Raw genomic sequence first — 24,341 nt, 5'->3', positions numbered from 1 at the left:
TTAACATAGGAATTCTTGACTATGAGAAATTTTATTATACATTGGATATGATTTATGAACTATGCTAATATATATCTAAGAGGGCTGTGCAATAAGTATAGTAATATGTAACTAAAAACACTGAACTATTTTAACTAGATTAATTATTAAAATTTATATACATTTTACAGAGATTAAGACTTCAGGATCACTATAATTCTGTTCTAAAATTTTCAAGTAAAAAGATACATTTCCTTAAAGAGATTTTATTTAGAGAAATGATAACATATGAAAAAAGCCCAGGCTTATTTCATATGTATAGATGGTTTCCTGTCTAATTATTTTGTGTGTTTGTCTTCCTTATTATTGTAATTTGAACTATGACCCACATTTAAAATATGCAATAGTGGCTGACTGAGTAGCTATTATATACCAGAATGAAGAAAAACACTTACCGATAGTCCCTGTTCAGCAAAATCACAAGAGTAGGGAGCTCTTAAAGTTGTACCTTTTTGTTTGTCCTTGCTTGCATCCTTCTTTGCATGTGCAATATACAAGTAAGTCTTTAGATAAAATGTATTGATTCTCCCTTTGAAACTGACTTACCTTAAACATCACCATCAAATAACCATGTCCTTTTTTCTCTTTAAGTTTCTGTTGTAGTGAATTAGATATATGTGTGCATTCTTTTTATGTTTAAATAATTTTTGTTTTCTGTATCACAAGTTTTTAAATTAAATTATGGAGAATTATTGTTAGTTTCCTATGTTGATTTTCCTGCTAAACATTACCTTCAAGTTTTTTTTTTAAACAGAAAAAAAGAAATGCCTCAAAAATCTTCTCAATTTTGTATAAATGTTATTTTTCCCATTCTGTGGGGGATTTTTTGGACTATAACTGTTATATTGTGTTAATAGTTCTACAGAACTCTGAGGGGTACCAACACGTGCAATTTTTACATTGTGTAGTATTATGAATTATTTCAGGAGACATAGATGGTTGTGACACAGTGGCACAAATCTACGTGTATGACCATCGGCCTTCAAAAACCCTGTCTCCAATATATGAGATGGATGTAACAGAAGCATTTGAGCAGAAAATGGAATCAGAAACACAAGTTACAGACATGGATTTTGAAGATGAGCAACACTTTGCAAAACAAGACTGGACACTATTAAAGCAACTGCTCTCTGAACAGGACTCTAACTTAAATATCACAAATTCTGTTCCTGAAGACTTAAATTTAGCACAGTATCTAATTAATCAGACACTACTTTTAGCACGAGACAGCTCAAAACCTCAGGGTAAAGCACATGTAGACACTTTGAACAGATGGAGTGAACTAACATCTCCATTTGATGATTCCTCAGCAAGCATTACCATGGCTAGTTTTTCCTCTGAAGAATGTTCACCCCAAGGGGAATGGACAATTCTGGAACTGGAAACTCAGCATTAAGAGTGTTAACACTTCAGAAAATGTTAAAATATGCCACCTCTTTATTTTTTTGATGTTTATATTGTGTCCAAATGATAACTAAATTAGCCAGAGGTAGTCTATCCTTACTATTGAGGAAGTCTTTCCAATTTAGTTCGTTTATTAATATGATATCATATGTAGAAAAAAGTGGCGTTTTTTTTCTAAAAATCTTGAGCATGTTTTCTATAATTATTGGAGAATTTAGAAGACCTGTAAGGAAACTCTTGCTTTAGTTTTCCTTTCCTAACTGGTCAGTTACTTGTTTATCATTCAATAATTTAAAATGTGAATGCACAAGTAGAACAGTCCCTTTTTGCTCTGCATATGGTAACAGTAATTTAACAATAAAAAAAAAACTTATGCTTGTGTCAATTTATGTAGAGTTAATCTGTGACATTCAAACTCAGGTTGGTGTGGTTAGGCTGATAGCTAGTATTAGGAAAAGCCTTCACTTTTCCAGCCATTTAGATCCAGGAAATTGTTAAGTAAATGCATCTCAAATTTCATTGACATTTTTACTAAAACAAGAGAAGCAGAATTTCCTGTACCTCTTTTGAAGGATATGTCAAGAGAAAGGCATCTGCTGTTATTCAAACAAGTAGGAAAACTGTCCATCAGTTTTATCTGTACAGTAATTCCTTTGGATGATGGGATATAATAGAATTGGCATCTCTCAAAGCTTTGTAACTGACTCATAATTTCTCTAAAATATATCAGAAGTAAAAAAATCTTTTGGTTTAGAATTCCTTTTGTAATTTAACAAAGTTTTGGGGGAATTCCCTGGTGGTCCAGTGGTTAGGACTCGGTGCTTTCACTGCTGTGGCCCAGATTCAATCCCTGGTCAGGGAACTAAGATCCCATAAGCCAAGCAGTGCAGCCAAAAATGAAAATAAATTAATTCACAAAGTTTTCAAAAAATGACAACAATAGAGATAATCTAACTATTTTGAATATCAACAACTATATAAATATACAATCATTTGGTATTCTTACACATTAGTTAATATTAGCTACTAACGTGTTATACCATAAATTCTCTATGCTTTTTTTTTAACTAGAAGCTCTGCAGGGGGCACTCATTCATTCAGTCAAGACACACATTTGTTCTAGGCTCTGAAGTGTGAAGATAAAGTTTGATTCCTGCTCCTTAAAACTGAGTTCAGTTTCTAATGAAGAGAGGAAACCATACAACGTCAAAAACGGCATTATAAGAACTTTATATCTTAAAAGCTGGATGGGAATTTAGAGGTTAGTTTAATCCCTTCAAATTCCCAAAGAGGATTCTGAAGCCAGAGGAATTTTTATTTAAAGTGCCCAAGGTCCCACACTGATTTGTGAGCCAGAATCCAATATTCCTTAATTTCAGTTTGATGTTATTTCTACTCCACGACATACTTCATTTGGTATATGATAGAGTCAGAAACAGCACAGATTCTCAAGACAGTGTGTTATTTTCTTTTTCTCCAAATGTGAAATTGTTATTTTAATAAACTACCTCAGAAGTTTACAAATTTATTACTGAAACTTCATTTCTTTCATGTCATACGTGCAAATAGATAGTAGGGAACGAAATTTGCTTAAGTATGACCCCTTAGGTAATTTCAGGAGTATGCTTTCTTATCATGTGCTTTTGTGAACAACATATCTACCAGTCTGTTTCCTGTGGGACTCTGGGCTAGTTTTTTATCATTCAGCAAACATGTATTGAAAAATAATTGCTGAAATTTATTTAGCACTTATTAGATATTGGACACTGTGCTTGTTGTTGTTATTCAGTCACTCAGTCCTGTCCAACTCTTTGTGATCCCATGGACTGCAGCATGCCAGGCTTCCCTGTCCTTCACTGTCTCCCAGAGTTTGCTCAGACTCATGTCCATTGAATTGGTGATGCTATCCAACCATCTCATCCTTTGTTGTTCCCTTCTACTCTTGCCTTCAATCTTTCCCAGCATCAAGGTCTTTTTCTAGTGAGTCAGCTGTTCACATCAGGTGGCCAAAGTATTGGAGTTTCAGCTTCAGCATCAGTCCTTCCAATGAGTATTCAGGACTGATTTCCTTTAGGATTGATTGGTTTGATCTCCTTGCTGTCCAAGGGACTCTTAAAAGCCTTCTCCAGCACCACAGTTCAAAAGCGTCTGTTCTTCAGCACTCAGCCTTCTTTATACTCCAACTCTCACATCCATACATGATACTGGAAAAACCGTAGCTTTGACTATATAGACATCTGTCAGCAAAGTGATGTCTCTGCTTTTTAATACACTGTCTAGGTCTGTCATAGCTTTTCTTCCAAGAAGCTTCTTTTAATTCCATGGCTGCAATCACCATCCGCAGTGATTTTGGAGCCCAAGAAAATAAAGTCTGTCACTGTTTCCATTTTTTTCCCATCTATTTGCCATGAAGTGATGGGACCAGATGCCATGATCTTAGTTTTTTGAACGTTGACTTTTAAAGCAGCTTTTTCACTCTCCTCTTTCACCTTCATCAAGAGGCTCTTTAGTTCCTCTTCACTTTCTGCCATTAGGGTGGTGTTATCTGCATATCTGAGGTTATTCATATTTCTCCCAGCAATTTTGATTCCAACGTGAGCTTCAACCAGCCTGATACTGTACTAAATGCTTTAAATATGCATTAACATTTAATTCTCATAATAGTTCTATGAGATATGTGTTCTTACCTTTTTTTTTTTTCAAAACAAGGGACACCTTGGGAAGGGGCACCTGGCCAGAGAGCAGCAGGGTAAGGGAACTCAGGAGAGCTGCTCTCTTCTTATCCTTATTACACCTGAGGAAACTGATGTAGTATCCTTACCTGAGATGAGCTACCCCAGTGGAAGGAACTAAAAGAGAATTAACACATTATACTGTTGTTTGGTGGATAACAATTGTATATGGTCAGAGTTGTAAGAGCTCAGAGAAGCTATGAACAGATTGTCAGGAAGAAAAGATTAAAGAAAGCTTCTTAGGGCAAATAATATTCAGTGAATGACTTTATAGAATTTATTTAAAGAAAGGGCTTGGTGGCTGCAATCTTGTTGGAAATGTAGGTCAGGCAACTTGACTTGAAGATGTACTTTTATAGAAAGTACTTTGCTTTTTCTTAGATTGTGTGTTACAGGTCAATAAAAATATTGAAAAGAAATGTTTTAAAAAGATGCTTTTATACATAGTTTACCTAAGACTCAAAAACTCCATACCAAAAAAAAAAATCTAACTTTAAAAAAAATTTGAGTTCTTGGTGCAGGACTGATAAAGATTACCGGGAGAGAAGCAACCAAAACTCATATACTGTCTGTGGGAATGCAAACTGGTACATTTTCATTCAAAAACTGACAGATGTAACTAAACATATTTAAGAAAAACTAGTGCATATGCTCTAAATAAAAAGTACCTGTACTAAATGGTTGGCAGCAGTAATGAGATATTGCCTCACGCCAGTCAGAATAGCTATTATCAAAAAATGTACAAATAATAAATGCTGAAGAGGGTGTGGAGAAAAGAGAACCCTCATATACTGTTGGTGGGAATGTAAATTGGTGCAGCCACTATAGGAAACAGTATGGTGCTTTCTTAAAAAACTAAAAATAGACTATGGGAAACAGTATGGTGTTTACTTAAAAAACTAAAAATAGGCTAACATACAAGGGAGGCAGAGTCCAGAGATTAGAGTAGCAAGATCAGCTTTGCATTTTAGAATGACCACTCTGGAAGCAGTAGGTAGGACTGAGTGGAGCAGGATTCAAGGCAAGGGGACTAGTGATAAGTGTTAAAATAACCAAGGCTTCAACTAGGGCAATAGCTGTCGAGAGAGAAAGGAGTGGACATATCTGAGAGATTTAAGATGTGGGTTGGAAAAACTTACTGATTTGGGGACAGGAGGAGGGAATCACCTTAGAAGACTCAAGTTCCTGACTGAAGTGCCTGGGTAGTGGATGATGTCATTAGCCAAAAAAAATGAAGCAAGTTCAGGGGTGAGGATGAGTTTAATCGAGGACATACTGAGTTTGAGATGCCTGTGGGACATTCAAGAGGCTTGACAATATACTGTGGAAGAGTCAGAAAACATGAAAAGAAGACTGAAAAGGAGTGTTCAGAAGTAAGAGAACTAGGGAGCCAAGGATAAGAGGAGACAAGTGGTGAATATATAATCACCACTCATTGGAGATGGGCAAATCAAGGCTGAGATTCTACTTTAACCTATCAAAGTGGCAAGGATTTTAAAAGGTCTGTAAAAATAAATTCAATGTTAGCAAGAGAATTAGTAAGTTTGGGGTCCTCCGTATGTTGCTATGGGAGTGTAAATTACCTTTCCAGGAAGTAATTAGGCAGTCTATGTAAGAATTTTCATAACTTCATATCCTTAACCTAGTCCTTTCCCCTCATGGGATCTACCATTAAGAAATAAGAATTTGAGACAAAATTTGTCTACAAAATGTTTATCAGAGAGATCTATAAGTGAAAACTGAAAACCAGCTAAACGCCAACAGTAGGAGAAAGGCTAGATTATGATACAACTATATAACACATTATGCAATGATTAAAATTGCTTTCAAAAAATTCTGTTTAATGTTAAGAGAAAATACAAGAAAAAACCCAAAGTATTTATTTATAAATAAAATATCCAATTTTGTATACTAACAAGTACATAGAAGAGACTAAGTGTTTACAGTGGTTGTGATTAAGTGGTGATTACTATTTTTATCTTTTAACTCATATTTTCCATGTTTTCTACAAGGCGCAGAAGAATAGGTAGGGTTTTTGTTTGTGTTTAGATAAGTTGTAGTGGTTAATAGTGCCAAATGCTGTTTGAAATGTCAAGGTGCACACTGAGACTAGTCCATTAGATTTGGACATTAGGACTTTATTGACAGTTTTTGTCAGTTTTCTTTAGAGTAGTAGCAAGTACAGAAACTAGACTACAGTGGGTTGAAGGGTGAACAGGAAGTAAAGAAGTAGAACTTACCTTTTCAAGGAGCCTGACTGAAAAAGAGACAGTGGTAGCTTAAAGTTACTGTTGTTTTTAAAAGTAATTTTAGCACTTTGAAAATCAGAGGTTGAGAATAATCTGGGGCAATCAAGGAAGAGGCAGGAGGAGGTGGGATCAAGCACAAAGAATACTAACTGATACAGGCCATTTCAAGGAACTTCAGGTGTTTAACATAAATAAAGCACTGGATGCATTCAGAACAGCAGTGGAAGACAAAGCTGGAAAAGTACAGGCAGGCCAAGACATGAAGAACCTGAAAGCCATGCCAAGGTCTGTGGGAAAGCCATTTAGGCAAAGATATTAAATATTTAAATATATTGTCAAAGGCAGACATAGAACTATTTTCTAAAGATTACTCTAGCTGCATGTGTGTGTGCTAAATTGCTTCAGTCATGTCTGATTCTTTGCAACCCTGTCAGGGGTCTGTCCATGGGATTTTAAAGGCAAGAATACTGGAGTAGGCTTCCATGCCCTCCTCTAGCGCATCTTCCCACCCAGGGAATGAAACCTTTTCTCCAGATTCTCCTGTACTAGCGTACAGGATCTTTACCACTAGTGCCACCTGCTTTGGGAAAATAGAGAAGAGACTGCAGGAAAGAAGAGTCATGCTGTGCAGTGCTTAGTCACTCAGTTGTGTCTTGACTCTTTGCGACCCAGTGAACTGTAGCCCACCTGGCTCCTCTGTCTATGAGGATTCTCCAGGCAAGAATACTGGAGTGGGTTACCATGCCCTCCTCCAGGGGAACCTCTCAACCCAGGAATTGAACCAGGGTTTCCTGTATTGCAGGTGGATTCTTTACCAGATGAGCTACCAGGGAAGCCCATTGGAATAATTAAGGAGAAAAAGAGGCCCAATCTAAGGAAAAAATGGCCAAGTTGGAAATAAGAGGATGGATTTAAGAGATAATTAGGAATTTTGATAGAATGAACAAGTTCAGTTGAGTTCAGTTCAGTCGCTCAGTCGTGTTTCAACTCTTAGTGACCCCATGGACCGCAGCACACCAGGCCTCCCTGTCCATCACCAACTCCTGGAATTTACTCAAACTCATGTCCGTAGAATGAACAAGAAGTGGTTACAAATTGAGTGTGAAGACCTGCAAGAAGGGATGAAGGGGACCCCTATTCATATACCAAATTTCTAATAGGTAAAAAATGGAAGGCTGATGGTTTGTAGTTGGAAAAAAGGTAATTTTCAACTTGAACACGTCTTATTTGAGATGCAATTGAGATAACCAAGGTATGCAATATGTCTTTCAAAATTCAGAAACCTAACTAGTGGTTACCGGGGGGGAGAGGGGAGTGGGGAGGGGTAAGATAGGAATAGAACATTAAGAAGTACAAGCTATTATGTATAAAATAAGCTACAAGCGCTTTTTGAGGAAAACACAGTCGCTGCTGCCACAGCATCCCAAGGCCACCGGCTTCTGCTTCTGACTCACCACTGTTTGGGCAGCCATGGCTCTTACAGATACCTGCAAGACTCCTGTGGATACAGAGGTGGCCATTCACCAGATTAGGATCTGCCTCACCAGCTGCAACTGTAAAGCCTCTGGAGAAGGAATGTGCTGACCTGATCAGAGGCCTGAAGAAAAGAATCTCAAAAGTGAAGGGATGGGTTCAGATGCCTACCAAGACCCTGAGAATAGCTACAAGGAAAACTCACTGTGGTTAAGGTTCTAAGACCTCAGGATCGTTTCCAGATGAGGATCCACAAGTGACTCATTGACCTGTACAGTCCTTCTGAGGTTGTCAAACAGATCACTTCCATCAGTTTTGGATCAGAAATGGAGGCTGAAGTCAGCATTGCAAATGCTTAAATCAACATTTTTAATAAATGGATCAGTTCAGTTCAGTCACTCAGTCGTGTCCGACTCTTTGCGACCCCATGAATCGCAGCACGCCAGGCCTCCCTGTCCATCACCAACTCTCGGAGTTTACCCAAACTCGTGTCCATCAAGTCGGTGATGCCATCCAGCCATCTCATCCTCTGTCGTCCTCTTCTCCTCCTGCCCCCAGTCCTTCCCAGCATCAGGGTCTTTTCCAGTGAGTCAACTCTTCACATGAGGTGGCCAAAATATTGGAGTTTCAGCTTCAACATCAGTCCTTCCAATGAACACCCAGGACTGATCTCCTTTAGGATGGACTGGTTGGATCTCCTTGCAGTCCAAGGGACTCTCAAGAGTCTTCTCCAACACCACAGGTCAAAAGCATCAATTCTTTGACACTCAGCTTTCCTCACATGCATACATGACCACTGGAAAAACCATAGCCTTGACTAGATGGACCTTTGTTGGCAAAGTAATGTCTCTGCTTTTTAATATGCTATCTAGGTTGGTCATAACTTTCCTTCCAAGGAGTAAGCGTCCTTTAATTTCATGGCTGCAATCTGCAGTGATTTTGGAGCCCAAAAAAATAAAGTCTGTCACTGTTTCCACTGTTTCCCCATCTATTTCCCATGAAGCGATGGGACCAGATGCCATGATCTTGGTTTTCTGAATGTTGAGCTTTAAGCCAACTTTTTCACTCTCCTCTCTCACTTTCATCAAGAGGCTTTTTAGTTCCTCTTCACTTTCTGCCATAAGGGTGGTGTCATCTACATATCTGAGGTTATTGATATTTCTCCCAGCAATCTTGATTCCAGCTTGTGTTTCTTCCAGCCCAGCATTTCTCATGATGTACTCTGCATATAAGTTAAATAAGCAGGGTGACAATATACAGCCTTGACATACTCCTTTTCCTATTTGGAACCAGTCTGTTGTTTCACGTCCAGTTCTAACTGTTGCTTCCTGACCTGCGTACAGGTTTCTCAAGAGGCAGGTCAGATGGTCTGGTATTCCCATCTCTTGAAGAATTTTCCACAGTTTGTTGTGATCCACACAGTCAAAGGCTTTGGCATAGTCAATAAAGCAAAAGTAGATGTTTTCCTGGAATTCTCTTGCTTTTTCAATGATCCAACGGATGTTGGCAATTTGATCTCTCTTGAGTCCCCTGCCTTTTCTAAATCCAACTTGAACATCTGGAAGTTCACCGTTCAATACTGTTGAAGCCTAACTTGGAGAATTTTGAACATTACTTTGCAAGCGTGTGAGATGTGTGCAACTGTGCAGTGGTTTGAGCATTCTTTGGCACTGCCTTTCTTTGGGATTGAAATGAAAACTGACCTTTTCCAGTGTGTGACCACTGCTGAGTTTTCCAGATTTGCTGTCATATTGAGTGCAGCACTTTCACAGCATTATCTTTTAGGATTTGAAATAGCTCAACTGGAATTCCATCACCTCCACTAGCATTGTTCATAGTGATGCTTCCTAAGGCCCACTTGACTTTGCTTTCCAGGATGTCTGGCTCTAAGTGAGTGATCACACCATCGTGATTATCTGGGTCATGAAGATCTCTTTTGTATAGTTCTGTGTATTCTGGCCACCTCTCCTTAATATCTTCTGCTTCTCTTAGGCCCATACCATTTCCATCCTTTATTATGCCCATCTTTGCATGAAATAATACTAGTTAGTAAAGAGGTATAAAAAATATATTCATCTATTTAATTGTAAAGATGAAATTATAAAACCTAATATCTAGAGTACAGTGAGATTGGCACTGCATTCTTATATGTTTGTGTAATTATAACTTGGTGCAAACTTTCTGGAAAGCATTTTGGCAACTGGAATAGTGTCTTAAAAAACTTCACAATTGTTGAATCAGTATCTCACTTTGAGAAATGTAATGAATAATCAGAAATGGTTAAAAATAATTACATACATGTATATAATATTTTAAAGTCCTAAAACATAGTAATGGATAGGTTATTTTGATATGTTGGAATATTAAGCTACTTTATTAAGTGTCATGTTCAATAAGAATATTTGATGATTTGGGGAATGCTCACAATAAATGAAGGGGTTAGATATTAATATGTATGTATATGTAGTATAAAATATTTATGAAAAACACTGCTGTAATAGTCTTAGGTATCAATCTGGTTGGGATCTGGTACCCAGTTATTTAATCAAACACTGATCTAGGTGTTGCTGTGAAGGTATTTTACAGGTGTATATAATCTCTACAACCACTTGGCATTAAGTAGATATTATCTTCAATAATGTGAGTAGACCTCACCAATCAGTTTAAGGCCTTAAGAACACAAACTGAGATTTCCTGAAGAAGTTCTCCGTTAATATTGAAACAGCAACTCCTACCTGAATTTCCATCAGGCCCTACAAATTTTAGACTTGCCAGCCCCCATAATCCTGTGTACCAATTCCTTAAAATAAATCTCTTTAATATATGTGTCCTGTCAGTTCTGTTTCTATGCATAGTCCTGATCGGTTTAACTGATAATATCCTATCCTAAATTCTAGTTTTCTTTTCCTTTCCAACAGAATCCTTAATTTTATAGCTAGGCACTTGGCTACTCAGAATGAAGATTAGATTTCCCTGAACCATGTGACAAGGTTCTGACCCATGAGGTATAAATAAAAGTGTTGAGTGATACTTCCTGAAAATCTCTCTAAAGTGGATGGGCAGTCTTTCTCTTTTTTCCCTGAAAATTTCTCTAAAGTAGATGGGCAGTCCTTCTCTTCCTTTCCAAAGCACAAACGTATTCTTTTTCTTTTCTAAAAATATGGAAAAAAAAATAATAATAAAGGGAAAAAATAAAAATAAATTAAAAATAAATAAATAAAAATATGGAATGCTTCATGAATCTGCATGTTATTCTTGTACAGGGGCCATGCTAACCTTCTCTGTTTCATTCCAACTTAGTTCATGTGCAGCCCAAGCAGGGCTTCCCAGATGGTGCTAGTGGTAAAGAACCCTCTTGCTAAAGCAGGAGACGTTAAGAGACGCAAGTTCGATCCTGGATTGGGAGGATACCCTGGAGGAGGGCATGGCAACCCATCCCAGTATTCTTGCCTAGAGAATCCAATGGAGAGAAAAGCCTGGCAGGCTACGATCTATAGGGTCACGAAGAGTCAGAAACAACTGAAGCAACTTGGCATGCAAGCACACAGCCCAAGCAAACGTGCACAAATATGTTCTATCAGCCCTCTTTTGTACCAGGAGGATGAGGGCCACACCCTAGAGATGGCAGAGTTGTAACCCAGGTATATGAATACCTCGTGAAACCACGATAGCAACCCTGGACTACCTATCTCAAGACTGCTATTACATAAGGGAAGAGAACTTTGTATGTTAAACAGTATTTCTAACTCCTGTTCATTTGAATTTTCTCTTACATGCAGGCAAACACAAACCTAATTGATGTACTACATATGAATACATAACTAAAAAGAAGTATGTTAACACATTGGTTATAGTTAAACACATTGGTGGTAGGATTTGGGGATTTGTTGCTGATTTATATATTTATTCTTCTTTCTGTTTTTTACATTAAATATATATTAATTTGGAGAAGGCAATGGCACCCCACTCCAGTACTCTTGCCTGGAAAATCCCATGGACGGAGGAGCCTGGTAGGCGACAGTCCATGGGGTCGCTAAGAGTTGGACACGACTGAGCGACTTCACTTTCACTTTTCCCTTTCATGTACTGGAAAAGGAAATGGCAACCCACTCCAGTGTTCTTGCCTGGAGAATCCCGGGGACGGCAGAGCCTGGTGGGCTGCCGTCTATGGGGTCGCACGGAGTCAGACACGACTGGAGCGACTTAGCAGCAGCAGCAGCAGCATCTATTAATTACTCAAATAATAAATTTTCACTAAAAATGCTGAAAAAAAAAGGAATTATTTTTCCTAGCAATTTTTGTAATGATTGTGGATATTGTGAGTGAAACATAAAAGATGGATCTCATTGTGTCTTTAAAAGATAGATGATAGCCTTTAATATTATCATTAAAATTTTATACACTCAAAACAAGTCAAATGAGTTTAAAAGCTTAGAATTAGGAAAAGAACCCATTCATTTCAGTTATTTTCATCAAAGTTATATATGCATTTGAAGAGTGAAATAGTTCTGCAAATGTTAGTAAAAAACAATCAGTCCCCTGCTCTCCTCCACCTTCCCAAATCCCACTTCCTATAGCAACCACTTTCAGTTGTGTGTGTGTTAGTCACTCAGTCATGTCCCAACTCTTTGCGACCCCATGGACTGTAGCCTGCCAGGTCCCTCTGTCCATGGGATTCTCCAGCAAGAATACTGGAGTGGGTTGCCATTTCCTTCTCCAGGGGATCTTCCTGACCCGGGGATCAAACCTGGGTCTCCTGCATTGCAGCCAGATTCCTTACCATCTGAGCCACCAGGGAAGGTAAGCTGTTACTTGTTTGTTTCTATTTCCCCAAATAACATGAACCACCCCGACCCCCACCCCCGCTATGACAGAATTGTTATGTTACAAATTGACTTTAAAATTTCAGATATTATTTATTGTCTCACTCCAGCAAATGAGAATTTGGTTCTCATTTACCCACACCTATTACCCAACATAGTTGTGTAGTAATTTTAGTTGTATCAGAATTTATAGTTTACATTATTATAATTATGAAAAAAAACTACTTACTGCTAAGTAAGTTAGTAAAATTATTACTTTCCCTTCCATTTGGCTTTTCTTCCCTCTGGAGTTATAACTGTTGCTCTTGTTGAGAAGTCTGATGCTATTCTAGTTCTTGATTCTTTGTAAGTAGTCTGGAGAAGTTTAGGATTCTCTCTTTGTTCTCAGTGTTGTAAAATAGTATGTTCCTGTGCTCAATGTGGGTATATATTCGTCTGTTGTCCTAAGCATTTGGTGAGCCTTTTCACTTTGGAAACTCACATCCTTCAGTTCTAGAAAAATTTTCTAAATTAGTTGACACTTTCTTCCTCCGTTTTTTCTGTTCTGTGTTTTGGAACTTTTAGACATGAGAACATTAAATACCTTTTTCTTCATACTAATCTCTCCATGTTGGTGCTTTACCTCTTGAGGTATTTCCTCGTTTATCTCCCAGTCCTTCCATTCAACCTTTCATTTTTCATTATTGCCATAAGACTGTATTTTTTATTTTGTTCTTTGAAATCTCTCTTCCTAATAGTATTTTGTTCTGATTCTTTGGATGTAACATTTTCCCTACCTATCTGAAGATATAAATTATCTTTTTACTGGAATATAATTGCTTTACAATGTTGTGCTAGTTTCTGCTATACAATGAAGTGAATCAGCTATATGTATACATAAATCCCCTCCCTCTTGACACCCCGCCCCCCCAATTCTACCCATCTAGGTCATCACAGAGCCCCAAGCTGAGTTTCCTGTGCTTATTAGCATGTCCCCACGAGCTGTTTTACACAAGGTGTGTATATATGTCAATGCTAGTCTCTAAATTCGTTCCACCCTCCTTGTCCCCCACTGTGTCCATATGTCCGTTCTCTATGTCTGCATCTCTATTACTCTCTGGAGTTTCTCCAAATTTTCTTTTTTCTATATATGTTTTAGTCTCTATTTTTTACATTAGAGAAGTTCCCTCATACTTTAGGGACTCAGAAGCTTTTCTGAAAACTATGTGTGAGTGAGTGGGGTTGCTGCTGACAGCAGGCCTCTCTGCAGGGCTCAATTGTTGTGAAACACCAATGTCAGCATCTTGAGGTCTTTTCACCCAACCTGGTTCAACTCCTCATAGAGCAATTTTCCTATCTCCTGCCTAGAGGAAATGACTTTTGATACGAATATTCTAGGATGTGACTGTAGGAGGGCTGGGGTCTCACTTTCCAGGTGTAAATGTTCTCTTATCCTTCTATTTTCAGCAAACTCCACTTCCAGCCTCACCTGTAGTGTCCTGGTCAGAGACCTTCACGTTACTCTGTCCAGAGAAAGAACCTCTGGCTCTGCTGAAGTGAGGGAGGTAGAGTCACCTGGATGTAAGGAGGGCATCTTGGGTTCTAAGTGCTTCTTAAACAGACTTTTAAAAATTCTTCTGAATTTCTGTCACATCTCTGGTACACCAGAACCTCTGAGACAAATTCCTAAGCCTTGGGGAGTTCTGAGTTGCTTTTTGACTCTCCCCATTGCTGGCCTAGTTTTTAGCTTTCTTGAATTTATTAGGTTAGTTATCATTCCCTTTGTGTCCAGTTTCGCAAATGTGGTTATCATCCCCACTACAATTCTCTTTAGTCTTTGCTAGTGTATATTTTTATTCTTATTTAAATATCTTAAACATCATTTATAAGATTTAAATGTATTACTTTTGTCATTTTGTTTTAGGTTAGTATGGTTTATGGTTCCTTCTTGTTTTTTTGTCTTTTTCTCTATAAGATCAGATTTTATTTGTTTTTCTCTAGTTTTTGAAAAGTCACCATTCTGGTTTTTTTAATACATTTAATTATTTATTTTGGTTGCACCAGGTCTTCATTGCAGCATGCAGGATCTTTCGTTGCAACATGCAAACTGTTAGTTGTGGCATGTGGGATCTAGTTCCCCAACTAGTAATCAAACTCAGCCCCCTCCCCCCCCGCATTGGGAGTATGGAATCTTAGCCACTGGACCACCAGGCAAGTCCCTCAATATTCTATTTTTAATTCTCCAATCAGTTAACCTTGTTTTCCCTAAAACACTCTTGGACTTCTGTTTCTCCAATTTACAAGAATCAAATGTGTAAGTCCACTTTTTGAGTTTCCCCTATTTAAGATAAGGGATTAGTACACTTCTCTCTCCATCACTCTCCTCTGTTATATCCTTTTCTTCTTTCTTTGATATTGAGATATTTTGAATGTTTATATACTGATTATCATTCAGAATTTTTACATATCTTCCCTTTTAAAAGTATTTTGACTTGTTTTAGCCCAGCTCCCCAGAAAACAGAAGCTAAGGCAAAGCTTGGGGAATTAATGTTTTGTTGGAGGGCTCAACCCCAGGCAAGCAATAATGAGGGAAAAAGTAAAACAGAAGGAAGCAGACAGAGGGTGGCAAATTGTGCTCAGCTTTATGAGAAATGGCTGGTTTCTCAGTTACACAGGACAACTTTGGAGAGGCTAAGGGAAGTTCTGAAGTTTGGAACAATCAGGGAAGAAGAGTGAACAATTTATGTGCTCACTCCTATCTTGTCTCCCATTGCTCAAAATATGCTCAATGGGGGTTAACTACCCCTCAGTTCTAGATTGTGACAGGGCCCCTACTGGCAGCTACTGGAGAATCTATTGCCTACGTGGATGCCACTGGGCCTTACAGCTCCCACAGCAGCATGTATGACAGAGCCCATGACAAAGCTGGCCTGAGAAGGCTGAGCCAGCTGGTGTTGTCAGGAGACAGAAGTTGGAGCAATCAGGACTTATTACTGAAGGAATGGTGAGAGCCCTTAACAGAGTTCCTTGGGCTGGGAAGCAGAGCAAGTGTTGAGCCCTGAGAGACAAGAAGTGGAAAGGATCTGAAGTCATGCGTGAGTTGCATTACATTTATGTTTAGCTTTGTGTGGCCATATTTATAACTGTTTAGATTTATATCTTCATTTAACTTGTCTAGTACCTGTTGTCAGTCCTTCTTATCCCTCAGTTGACAGAAAAATAGCATGTAGTAATTCATTTGGTGTGGCAGCAGAGAAGGGCAAGGCTAACATGATTTTTTGTTCTTTCTAGGTATCATCTTTTGTTTCCTTCACAGATGTCTGAACTGCTTCTTCTATAGCACTGTAATTTAAAAATCATTGTCAGACCATGTCTAGATGTAGGTATCTGTTATTTATTTTTGCAAAAACATTGCTATTCCTCTCTGCATCTATGGGCTTTTTTTCTCATCAGGAAACCGTTCTTCCCATCAGACATTTGATTTTTTCTCCCATTTGTTTGGTTTCTTTTTCATGAATATCAATTATCTTTTTTCTCTTTTCTTGCCTTTATGTGTATCACCTATCTCTGACCTTTCTTTCTTCAACCTGGAGTATTTCAAATAATCCTCATTATTTATTAAATATTCCACCAACATGAAGTCTTTTTAAATTTTTAATTGGAGGATAATCACTTAACATTGTTGTGTTGATTTATGCCATACAACAATGAAAATCAGTCATAATTATACATATGTCCCCCACCTCTGAAGCCTCCCTCCCCTGCCACCCCACCCTTCTTGGTCATCACAGAGCACCAGGCCGATGTCCCTGTGTTATACAGCAACTTCCCATTAGCTATCTATTTTACACATGGTAAAGTATATGTTTCAATGCTACTTTCTCAGTTCATCCCGCCTTCTTCTTCTCCTCAGAATCAAGTCTTTCTCTACTGCCAAGGCGGTTTTTAATTCTTGGTTGCATATTTTTTGTAGCATTCCAATCCTCCCTTATTTTATTCATAACTTTCTATTGACTTTCCATTTCAGCCTGTTGCTTACTTCTTTCTTCTCATACTTTGGATACATATTTATAGAACAAGTATGGCTTTTTGTACTCTAAGGATGTAAATTGTCTCTTAAAGTTTTCTTTTGGATCATGCTTTTCCTCTGAGTCTTTATGATGCCATTTCCTTTCCCTTGTTCTGAAAGATTTTGCCATAGGCCCCACATTGATTTTTTTGTTTACTCATAAGTAAAAGTCTTTAGACTTAGTGATTATCAGCAGACAAAATATGTAAATTTCTCTTAGCCCTGTTCCCTACCCACTTGTATGTATGCCATTTCTTATTTCAGTTTCCATGTCTACTAGGCATTCACCAACTGCTGTTTTGCTCTAGTGACTTTTCCTACCCCACTGTTTGATCATCTGTTACTCTGAAATGATGGAGCGAGCACCTGAAAAATTACAATATTCTCAGTCTGACTGCTCTTAGGTTCATCCTCTCTCTGCCGCTACCTACAATGCTATACTAGGTTGGGACACTACATTTCTCAACATGCAGTCCACTCCTTCTTCCCAATCAGCTTTTTTCTTGGAGTTCATCTCTCTGTGATGTAGAACAACAGGAGAAGATAATGAAGGTAGAAGGAGGAAGAGAGAAAGAGGTGATTAATACAATTCCGGCTTCCTCAACTGCAAAATTTTCTAGGTGGTGCAGACCCTTGATCCAAAGGGCAAAGAGATAGATATTACGATTCTTTTATCCTTTTTCAGATAGTGTCTGACTTACATGTTAAAACTTGACTAGGCTTTGAAGGGATGCCTAGATAGGAATTTCTTCTTGTTGTTGTTGTTTAGTTGCTAAGTCGTGTCTGACTGCTTTGTGGGCCTATAGACTGCAGCCTGCCAGGCTCCTTTGTCCATGGGATTTCCGAGGCAAGAATACTGGAGTGGGTTGCCATTTCCTGCTCCAAGGTATCTGCCCAATCCAAGGATCAAACCCGAGTCTCCTGCATCTCCTGCATTGGCAGGCAGATTCTTTACCCCGTGAGACACCTGAGAAACACCAGAAATTTCTTTATCCAGCTCAATATTAAACTTAGGAATTTTTATGTTGTCAGACTTACCTGTTTACTGGTGTGTTGAGTTTTCATCTTAGATTTTTTTACATTATGACTGAGGACCGCTGGCTAAAAATAAGAATCTGTCAAAATATCTAAACCTTGAGGAAGTTGCCACTGAATTACAGCTGTGCTCAATAATCACATTAAATCAACAGCACCACATGATAGACAGCTGAGAATCAGGAGAGATTTAAGTCAAAGCAGACGAATAGGACCAGTGAGGTTTGTGAATGCAAAATCTTTTTCTTAGTGCCTAAGTAGAGACTTGAATGTTTTGCTTTTATTATCTAAGTCATACACATTCATACTCAAACCTGTTTGGAAACAGAGAAGCTTTTGAGGCCAAACAACCAGCTATTTTTAAAACATCCAATAGTTTCATTAAATTGAGCCTGTTGTTTCCAAAACAATAAATTGTTTAAATCCAGTCATTTAAAAATAACAATTATACCTCATCAGGGTCTGAGAATATAGTACTGTGTCAGTTTTTCATAGCAAAGAAAAAACTGGTGACAGTCACTTTTCTTTCATCTAACCACCTCTACAATTCCCTTTGTGTGTTGCAGGGGCGGGGCGGGATATGTATGTGTTCCCTTTTCATGGGCAACAACATCAAGATCAGAATATCCGGAAAGAAGCAGACAACATAAAGAACATGCAGTGTAGCCTCAAAAGAAAATGACTGTTCAATATTTGCAATTAACGAAAAGGAACAAATACTGAAGTACATTAATTATTTTAGATCTATCAGAGCATTCAAGCCACTAAATAGATTCAAAGGCTTTGTTGTTACTTCAGAAATGGAGGCATCTCACAGAGAACATTAAACTCTTCTTGCACTCTCATAACAGGTTGTCACTGTGCAACTAATATGGAAATATGGCATTGCAAGGTTTATGAAATATATATTTCTTATTGATTCTATGCTTTCAAGTTGAATTTTACATTTTCAATCCAGGAATCAATAATTTATGGAATTAATTTTTCATTGTAACTTTCTCACAGCTGCTGAAATAGGAATGTTCTGACACTAAGCAGGAATATAAATTGAACATATTTCTGCATAGCATTCTAGGGAGTAGTGAATCAGGAAGTTGAGCTGTTACAGAATTGCCAAATATATTTGTGTATTCAATTTCAATACATTTGGGCCTGAATCATGAAGACACCTCTAAAACAACAACTTAAACTGCTTTATTTGTTCTATAAATGAATGAATTGTGGTAATACATAAGCCTCCTGAATAAAAATTCATTAGCAGGATTAACTGTTAAACTTTTATTTCTAGCAAATATCTCACAAATTAGTTAGCCCTAACCCAGAAGATTAAAGCTTGAAACAAATTAATTCAAGCCTAAAAGTAATAAGGGTAAGAATTTTAATAAAAATAGAGGCCTCCACTGGTACTATTCAACTTACAGCTACTAACATTCAATGAAGTCTGATATGTTATTATTGAGACATAAGCCCAGTGGGACTTTCTAAGTAAGAGTAAATACTTCATTATTTGACTATACTTATTCTATACTTTTTAGGGCTTCCCTGGTGGCTCAGATGGTAAAGAATCTGCCTGCAGTGCAGGAGACCTGGGTTTGATCCTTGGGTTGGAAGTTCCCCTGGAGAAGGGAATGGCAACCCACTACAGTATTCTTGCCTGGAAAATCTCATAGACAGAGGAGCCTGGTGGGGTACAGTCCACGGGGTCGCAAAGAGTTGGACACGACTGAGCAGCTAACACTTTTCATTAGTGCTTAACAGGTACCAGACATTGTAATAAATGAAAGAGATTCATCAGCGAACAAAAGAGAAAAAAAAATCCTGCTGTTGTGGAGTTTACATTCCAGTAAGAGAACAAAGGCTATAAGCAATAAACATAGTAAGTACATGCATTATACAGCATGTTAGAGGGTGACAAATACTATTAAAAAAACAGAACAGGCTAAGACAGATCAAGAATGGTTCCAGTTTTAAATGAGCAAATCAGGGTGGGTGGGTTTAACTGGAAAGATGACAGAGCTAAGATTTGAAGGGCAGAGAAGTGAGTTAAGAATATATGGTTGGCGGTGGGGGTTGGCAGGGGGCTGGCTGAGTGGTAAAGAATCTGCCTGACAGTGCAAGAGACACGGGTTTGATGCCTGGTCTGGAAGATCCCACATGCTGAAGAGCAACTAAGCCCATGCACCACAACTATTAAGCCTGTGTTCTAGAGCCCAGTAGCCACAACTATTGATCTCATGTGCCACAACAACTGAAGCATGTGCCACAACAACTGAAGCCTGTGTGCCCTACGGCTCCGCAACAAGAGAAGCCACCACCATAAGAAGCCCATACTAGAGAGTAGCCCCACTCTCTGCAACTAGAGAAAAGTTCACACAGCAATGAAGTCCCAGCACAGCCAAAAATAAAATAAATAAAACTATATATATGTAAAAAGAATATGTCTGGGGGGAAAACACTTTAGACAGAAGAGCTAGTGCAAAAGCAGGAGCATGCCTGGTAGGTATGAAGAGCAGGAAGGGAGTCAGTGTGGAACAGAAGCAGCAAGTGAGAGAGAGAGTAGTAGGAACGATAGGGAAACTGGATCACATAGGATTTTGTAGGTCGTCATGAAGACTTTAGCTTTAATTCTGAGAGCTGAGATCCATTAGAGGGTTTTAAGCAGAGGGAAAACAAAATCCATGTTCTGCTTTAACCAGATTACCCTGGTTGCTATATTGAAAAATGACTTTAGGGAGCAAGGCATACATAAACATGGTAACCTGTTAGGAGGCTAATGCAATAATCCAGATGAGAGTTGATAGTGGCTCAGACAAGGGAGGTGGTTGGGCTCTGAATATATTAATATTTTGAAAGTACAGGCAAGATTTGCTGATGAGTGAGATGAGGCAAATAAGAGAGAGGCAAGGTATTTAAATCGAACAATAGGAAAAATGTGAGTTATTAACAGAAATGGGGAAGACTAGGGGTGATATAGGTTTGCAGGGGAAATTAGAAGTTGTCTTGACCATGTGAAATTTGAGATGTCTGTTAGTGGAAATACTAAATAGGCAGTTGTTTATACCAACCTGAAGTTCAGGAGAAACGCTAAGGCTGGAGATAGAAATTTGGGATTTGTCAGCATACTGATTACATCTAAAGCCATGAACTGATGAGATCACTGAGGGAGTGAATAAGTGGACTCTTGAACAACACAAGGGTTAGGGGCACAATCAGAAATCTGTATACAACTTTTGACTCCCCCAAAACTTAACTGCTAATAGGCCACTGTTGACTAGAAATCTTACCAATAATATGAACATTTGATTAACATATGTGTGATATGCGCTACAATAAAGTAAGCTGGGTCTTCCCTAGTGACTCAGATGATAAAGAACCTGCCTGCATTGCAGGAGACAAGGCCTTGATCCCTGAGTTGAGAAGATCCCCTGGAGAAGCAAATAGCTACCCAACGCCAGTATTCTTGCCTGAAGAATTCCATGGACAGAGGAGCCTGGCAGGCTACAGTCCATGGGGTGTTAGAGTCAGACATGACTGAGCAACTAACACTTTCAAAGTAAGCTAGAGGAAAGAAAATATTATTAAGGAAATCACAAGAGAAAATACATTTACAGTACTGTACAGTATTTATTGGTACCATAAGTTTACACCATTTATTTACAAGATGAATCATGTCAGTACCTATATCAATACTGTCTCTTTTTTTGTTGTCGATTCGGTGCTTGGGCTCTCTCTCTAGTTGCCCTGAGGCATGTGGGATCTTGCTTCTCCTGTGAAAGTGAGTCATGTCTGACTCTTTGTGATATTGTGGACTCCTCAGTCCTTGCCAGGCTCCTCTGTCCATGGTGATTCTCCAGGCAAGAATCCTGGAGTGGGATCCATGCCCTCCTCCAGGGGATCTTCCCAACCCAGGGAACAAACTCAGGTCTCCCTCATTGCAGATGGATTCTTTACTATCTGAGCCACCAGGGAAGCCCATTAGTCCCCCTGTGAGGGAACAAACCCACATTCCCTGCATTGCAAGGTGGATTCTTAACCACTGGACCACCAGGAAAGTCCCAATGTTGTCTTATATGATACAAAACACTGTATTACTAACATTAGGCATCAAAATTGAAAAGATGATGTGAAAATAAATTAATTTTTATTTACAGGTATAACAATTCATGCATTGATAACAAAGCAGCAATATGATTGCTCTATGGTAGCCTAATGTTTTTGACACAATTACTTCATGGTCGGCCATGGTTCCATTGTGTAATGATGAGCACTCTGGAATCTGAATCCAGCAATCTGAGTTCAAGTCTCGGTGGGACCTTTTTCTTTGGGCCACACCGATCAATTCTGGGGCTTCCCAGGTGGCTCAGTGGTAGAGAATCTGCCTGCCAATGTAGGAGCCACAGGAGATGTGGGTTTGATCCCTGGGTCGGGAAAATTCCCTAGAGGAGAAAATGGCAACCCACTCTAGTATTTTTGCCTGGGAAATCCCATGGATAGAGGAGCCTAGCGGGCTACAGTCCATGGGGTCACAAAAGAGTCGGACACACTGAGCAACTGAGCATGCACTTCATGGTAGCCTAGCCTATACACTAATGAATGAATCATTATAAACATTTTATGGCATTCTTATTACAGTCATTATAATACAATACTGGAAGCATTGTTACTTAAACACACACACACACACTTACCTGTGATAATAGGCTGATACTGCAGTTTCTCCAACCACGAGGAAGAGGCATACTGTATGGTAATGTAATTCTTTGAAAGCAAAGTTATGGAACAGTAAGAAAACTAACACTATTAATTTTACATTAACTATCACTCTTCTTGGATTTCCTTGGTGGTACAGTGCAGGGGACACAGGTTTGATCTTTGATATGGGAAGATTCCACATACCTCAGGCAACTAAAGTCCGTGTGGCGCAACTGATGAGCCTATGTATTGCAACTACTAAGCCCATATGCCTAGAGTCTGTGCTCTGCCACAAGAGAAGCCCCCACAATGAGAAGCCTAGGCACTGCAACAAAGAGTAACCCTTGCTTTTCGTAACTAGAGAAAACCTGTGTGCAGCAACAAAACCCAGCACAACCAAAAATAAATAAAATATCACTTATCTTATGTCTATGTAAAGACAGACTAGTATTTACATTTATTTTATGCATTCATGACATGCCTAATTTTTTTCTGTATTTCTAGGTTAATGATTTGTGAGTTTCTTCAAACTGTCACAATTCTCCCCAAAATTTTCCAATATTTTTATTGAAAAAAATTTGTGTATAAATGGACCCCTGCAGTTCAAGAGTCAACTGTTTGGTGAGAGAAGAAACAGATCCAAGGATTGCACTTGGGGTGCTCCTAAGAGTTTGGATATTGAGGAAAAAACAATAAATGATGTTGCAAAGTGGCCTGTGAGGTTAGAGGAAAACCTTGAGAACTTGGTGTGGGGGCTTCTCTTGTGGCAGAGCCAAGGAAGAGTGATCAACTGCAACAAATTACGCTGATTGACTAAGTAAAATAGTATTGAAAACGGCTGAATTTAGCAAGGATCTTGACAAGAGCAATTTCTGTGGCATAGAGGAAATTTAAAAAGCCTAGCCAGTAAGTTTAAGAAAGAATGGGAGAAGAGAGGTTAAGAACAGAAATTATAATCCTTTTGAGTTTTACTGTAAGGAGAACAGAGAAATGGGATGGTTAGTTGGAGCTGGAAATTGGATCAAGAGATTTTAAGATGGACAAAATAACAGCATATTTATTTGCTATTTAGAATGGCCCAGTGTAGAGAAGAAAATTGTTATTATGCAAGATACAGGATAGAATTGCTGGAACTGTGTTTTTGAGTAAACAAGAGATGGAGTCTAGTGTCCACCTGGAGGACTGATCTTATATAACAGCATGAATAGTTCATTTAATATAATTGGAGGGAAAGCAAAATTTGTGGGCACAGATGATGAAAGATGAATACATGTGTTTATGTGCCTCAGTGGAAGTTCACTTCTGGACGATCTTATTTATCTCATTTAAATAGTAAACAAGATCTACAGTAAGGATGAAAAAGAGATCTGTAGAGAGGAAAAAACATGAAACAGTTATCTACAAGAGTGGGAGAATGAATGGACTGGGCAAACAATACAATTGCCTGATATCATTAAGGGAACGTTTAAACAATAATGAAAACAGCAGGTAAACCTATTGAGTACTCATGTTTTAAGCACTATTCTAAAAGACTGACATACATCAACCTATGAACTGGCAGAATTATTATCCTTTTATTAAGATATGAAAACTGAGAAGTCTCATGGCTAAGTAAATGCTGGAGCCATGATACAGAGCCAAGTTGTTTGACTCCACAGACTAGGCTCATTCTTCTATGAAATCAAATATCTGTTGAATGAAGGAAAAAAGGATAAATTAAAGACAGGAAGAACAATCAATGCTATCTCCATGGTATGTGACTGTCTAAGTCATTTTTGCTACACATGTGACCTAAATGTTGTGTTTCATATCTTCTAACTGGGTCCATATGTGCAGAAGGAGAGGT

The 24,341-nt window shown here is 38.5% G+C and overlaps 1 protein-coding gene, 2 non-coding genes and 1 pseudogene across 5 annotated transcripts in view; 3 read left to right on the top strand and 1 right to left on the bottom strand.

Annotated features, from left to right (window-relative positions):
- Positions 1-10,927, top strand: part of BTBD8 (BTB domain containing 8) — a 98,560-nt gene extending 87,633 nt beyond the window's left edge. The window contains exon 18 of one of the 3 annotated variants that reach the window (XM_081486394.1): positions 10,816-10,927. In XM_081486394.1, coding sequence (XP_081342520.1) covers positions 10,816-10,832 — 17 coding nt within the window. In that variant the 3' untranslated portion in view covers positions 10,833-10,927. Of the gene's footprint in view, positions 1-965; positions 1,829-2,566; positions 2,968-10,815 lie in introns of those variants that run through there. The other 2 variants (XM_081486395.1, XM_081486392.1) reach the window with 2 other exon arrangements.
- Positions 2,234-2,305, top strand: TRNAE-UUC (transfer RNA glutamic acid (anticodon UUC)). The gene has a single exon. It is a non-coding gene; the product is annotated as a tRNA-Glu (tRNA).
- Positions 7,895-8,256, top strand: LOC145504942 (small ribosomal subunit protein uS10 pseudogene; annotated as a pseudogene).
- Positions 10,928-11,115: 188 nt separating the features above from the next.
- Positions 11,116-11,223, bottom strand: LOC145508061 (U6 spliceosomal RNA). The gene has a single exon (XR_014055330.1). It is a non-coding gene; the product is annotated as a U6 spliceosomal RNA (small nuclear RNA).
- Positions 11,224-24,341: the final 13,118 nt, after the last annotated feature.

Source organism: Giraffa tippelskirchi, chromosome 5, assembly GCF_054371585.1.
Source record: "Giraffa tippelskirchi isolate mGirTip1 chromosome 5, T2T-mGirTip1v1.2.pri, whole genome shotgun sequence".
Taxonomy (NCBI): domain Eukaryota; kingdom Metazoa; phylum Chordata; class Mammalia; order Artiodactyla; family Giraffidae; genus Giraffa; species Giraffa tippelskirchi.
The sequence above is the reverse complement of the archived record's forward strand: the minus strand, read 5'-3'. Positions and strand labels throughout refer to the sequence as shown.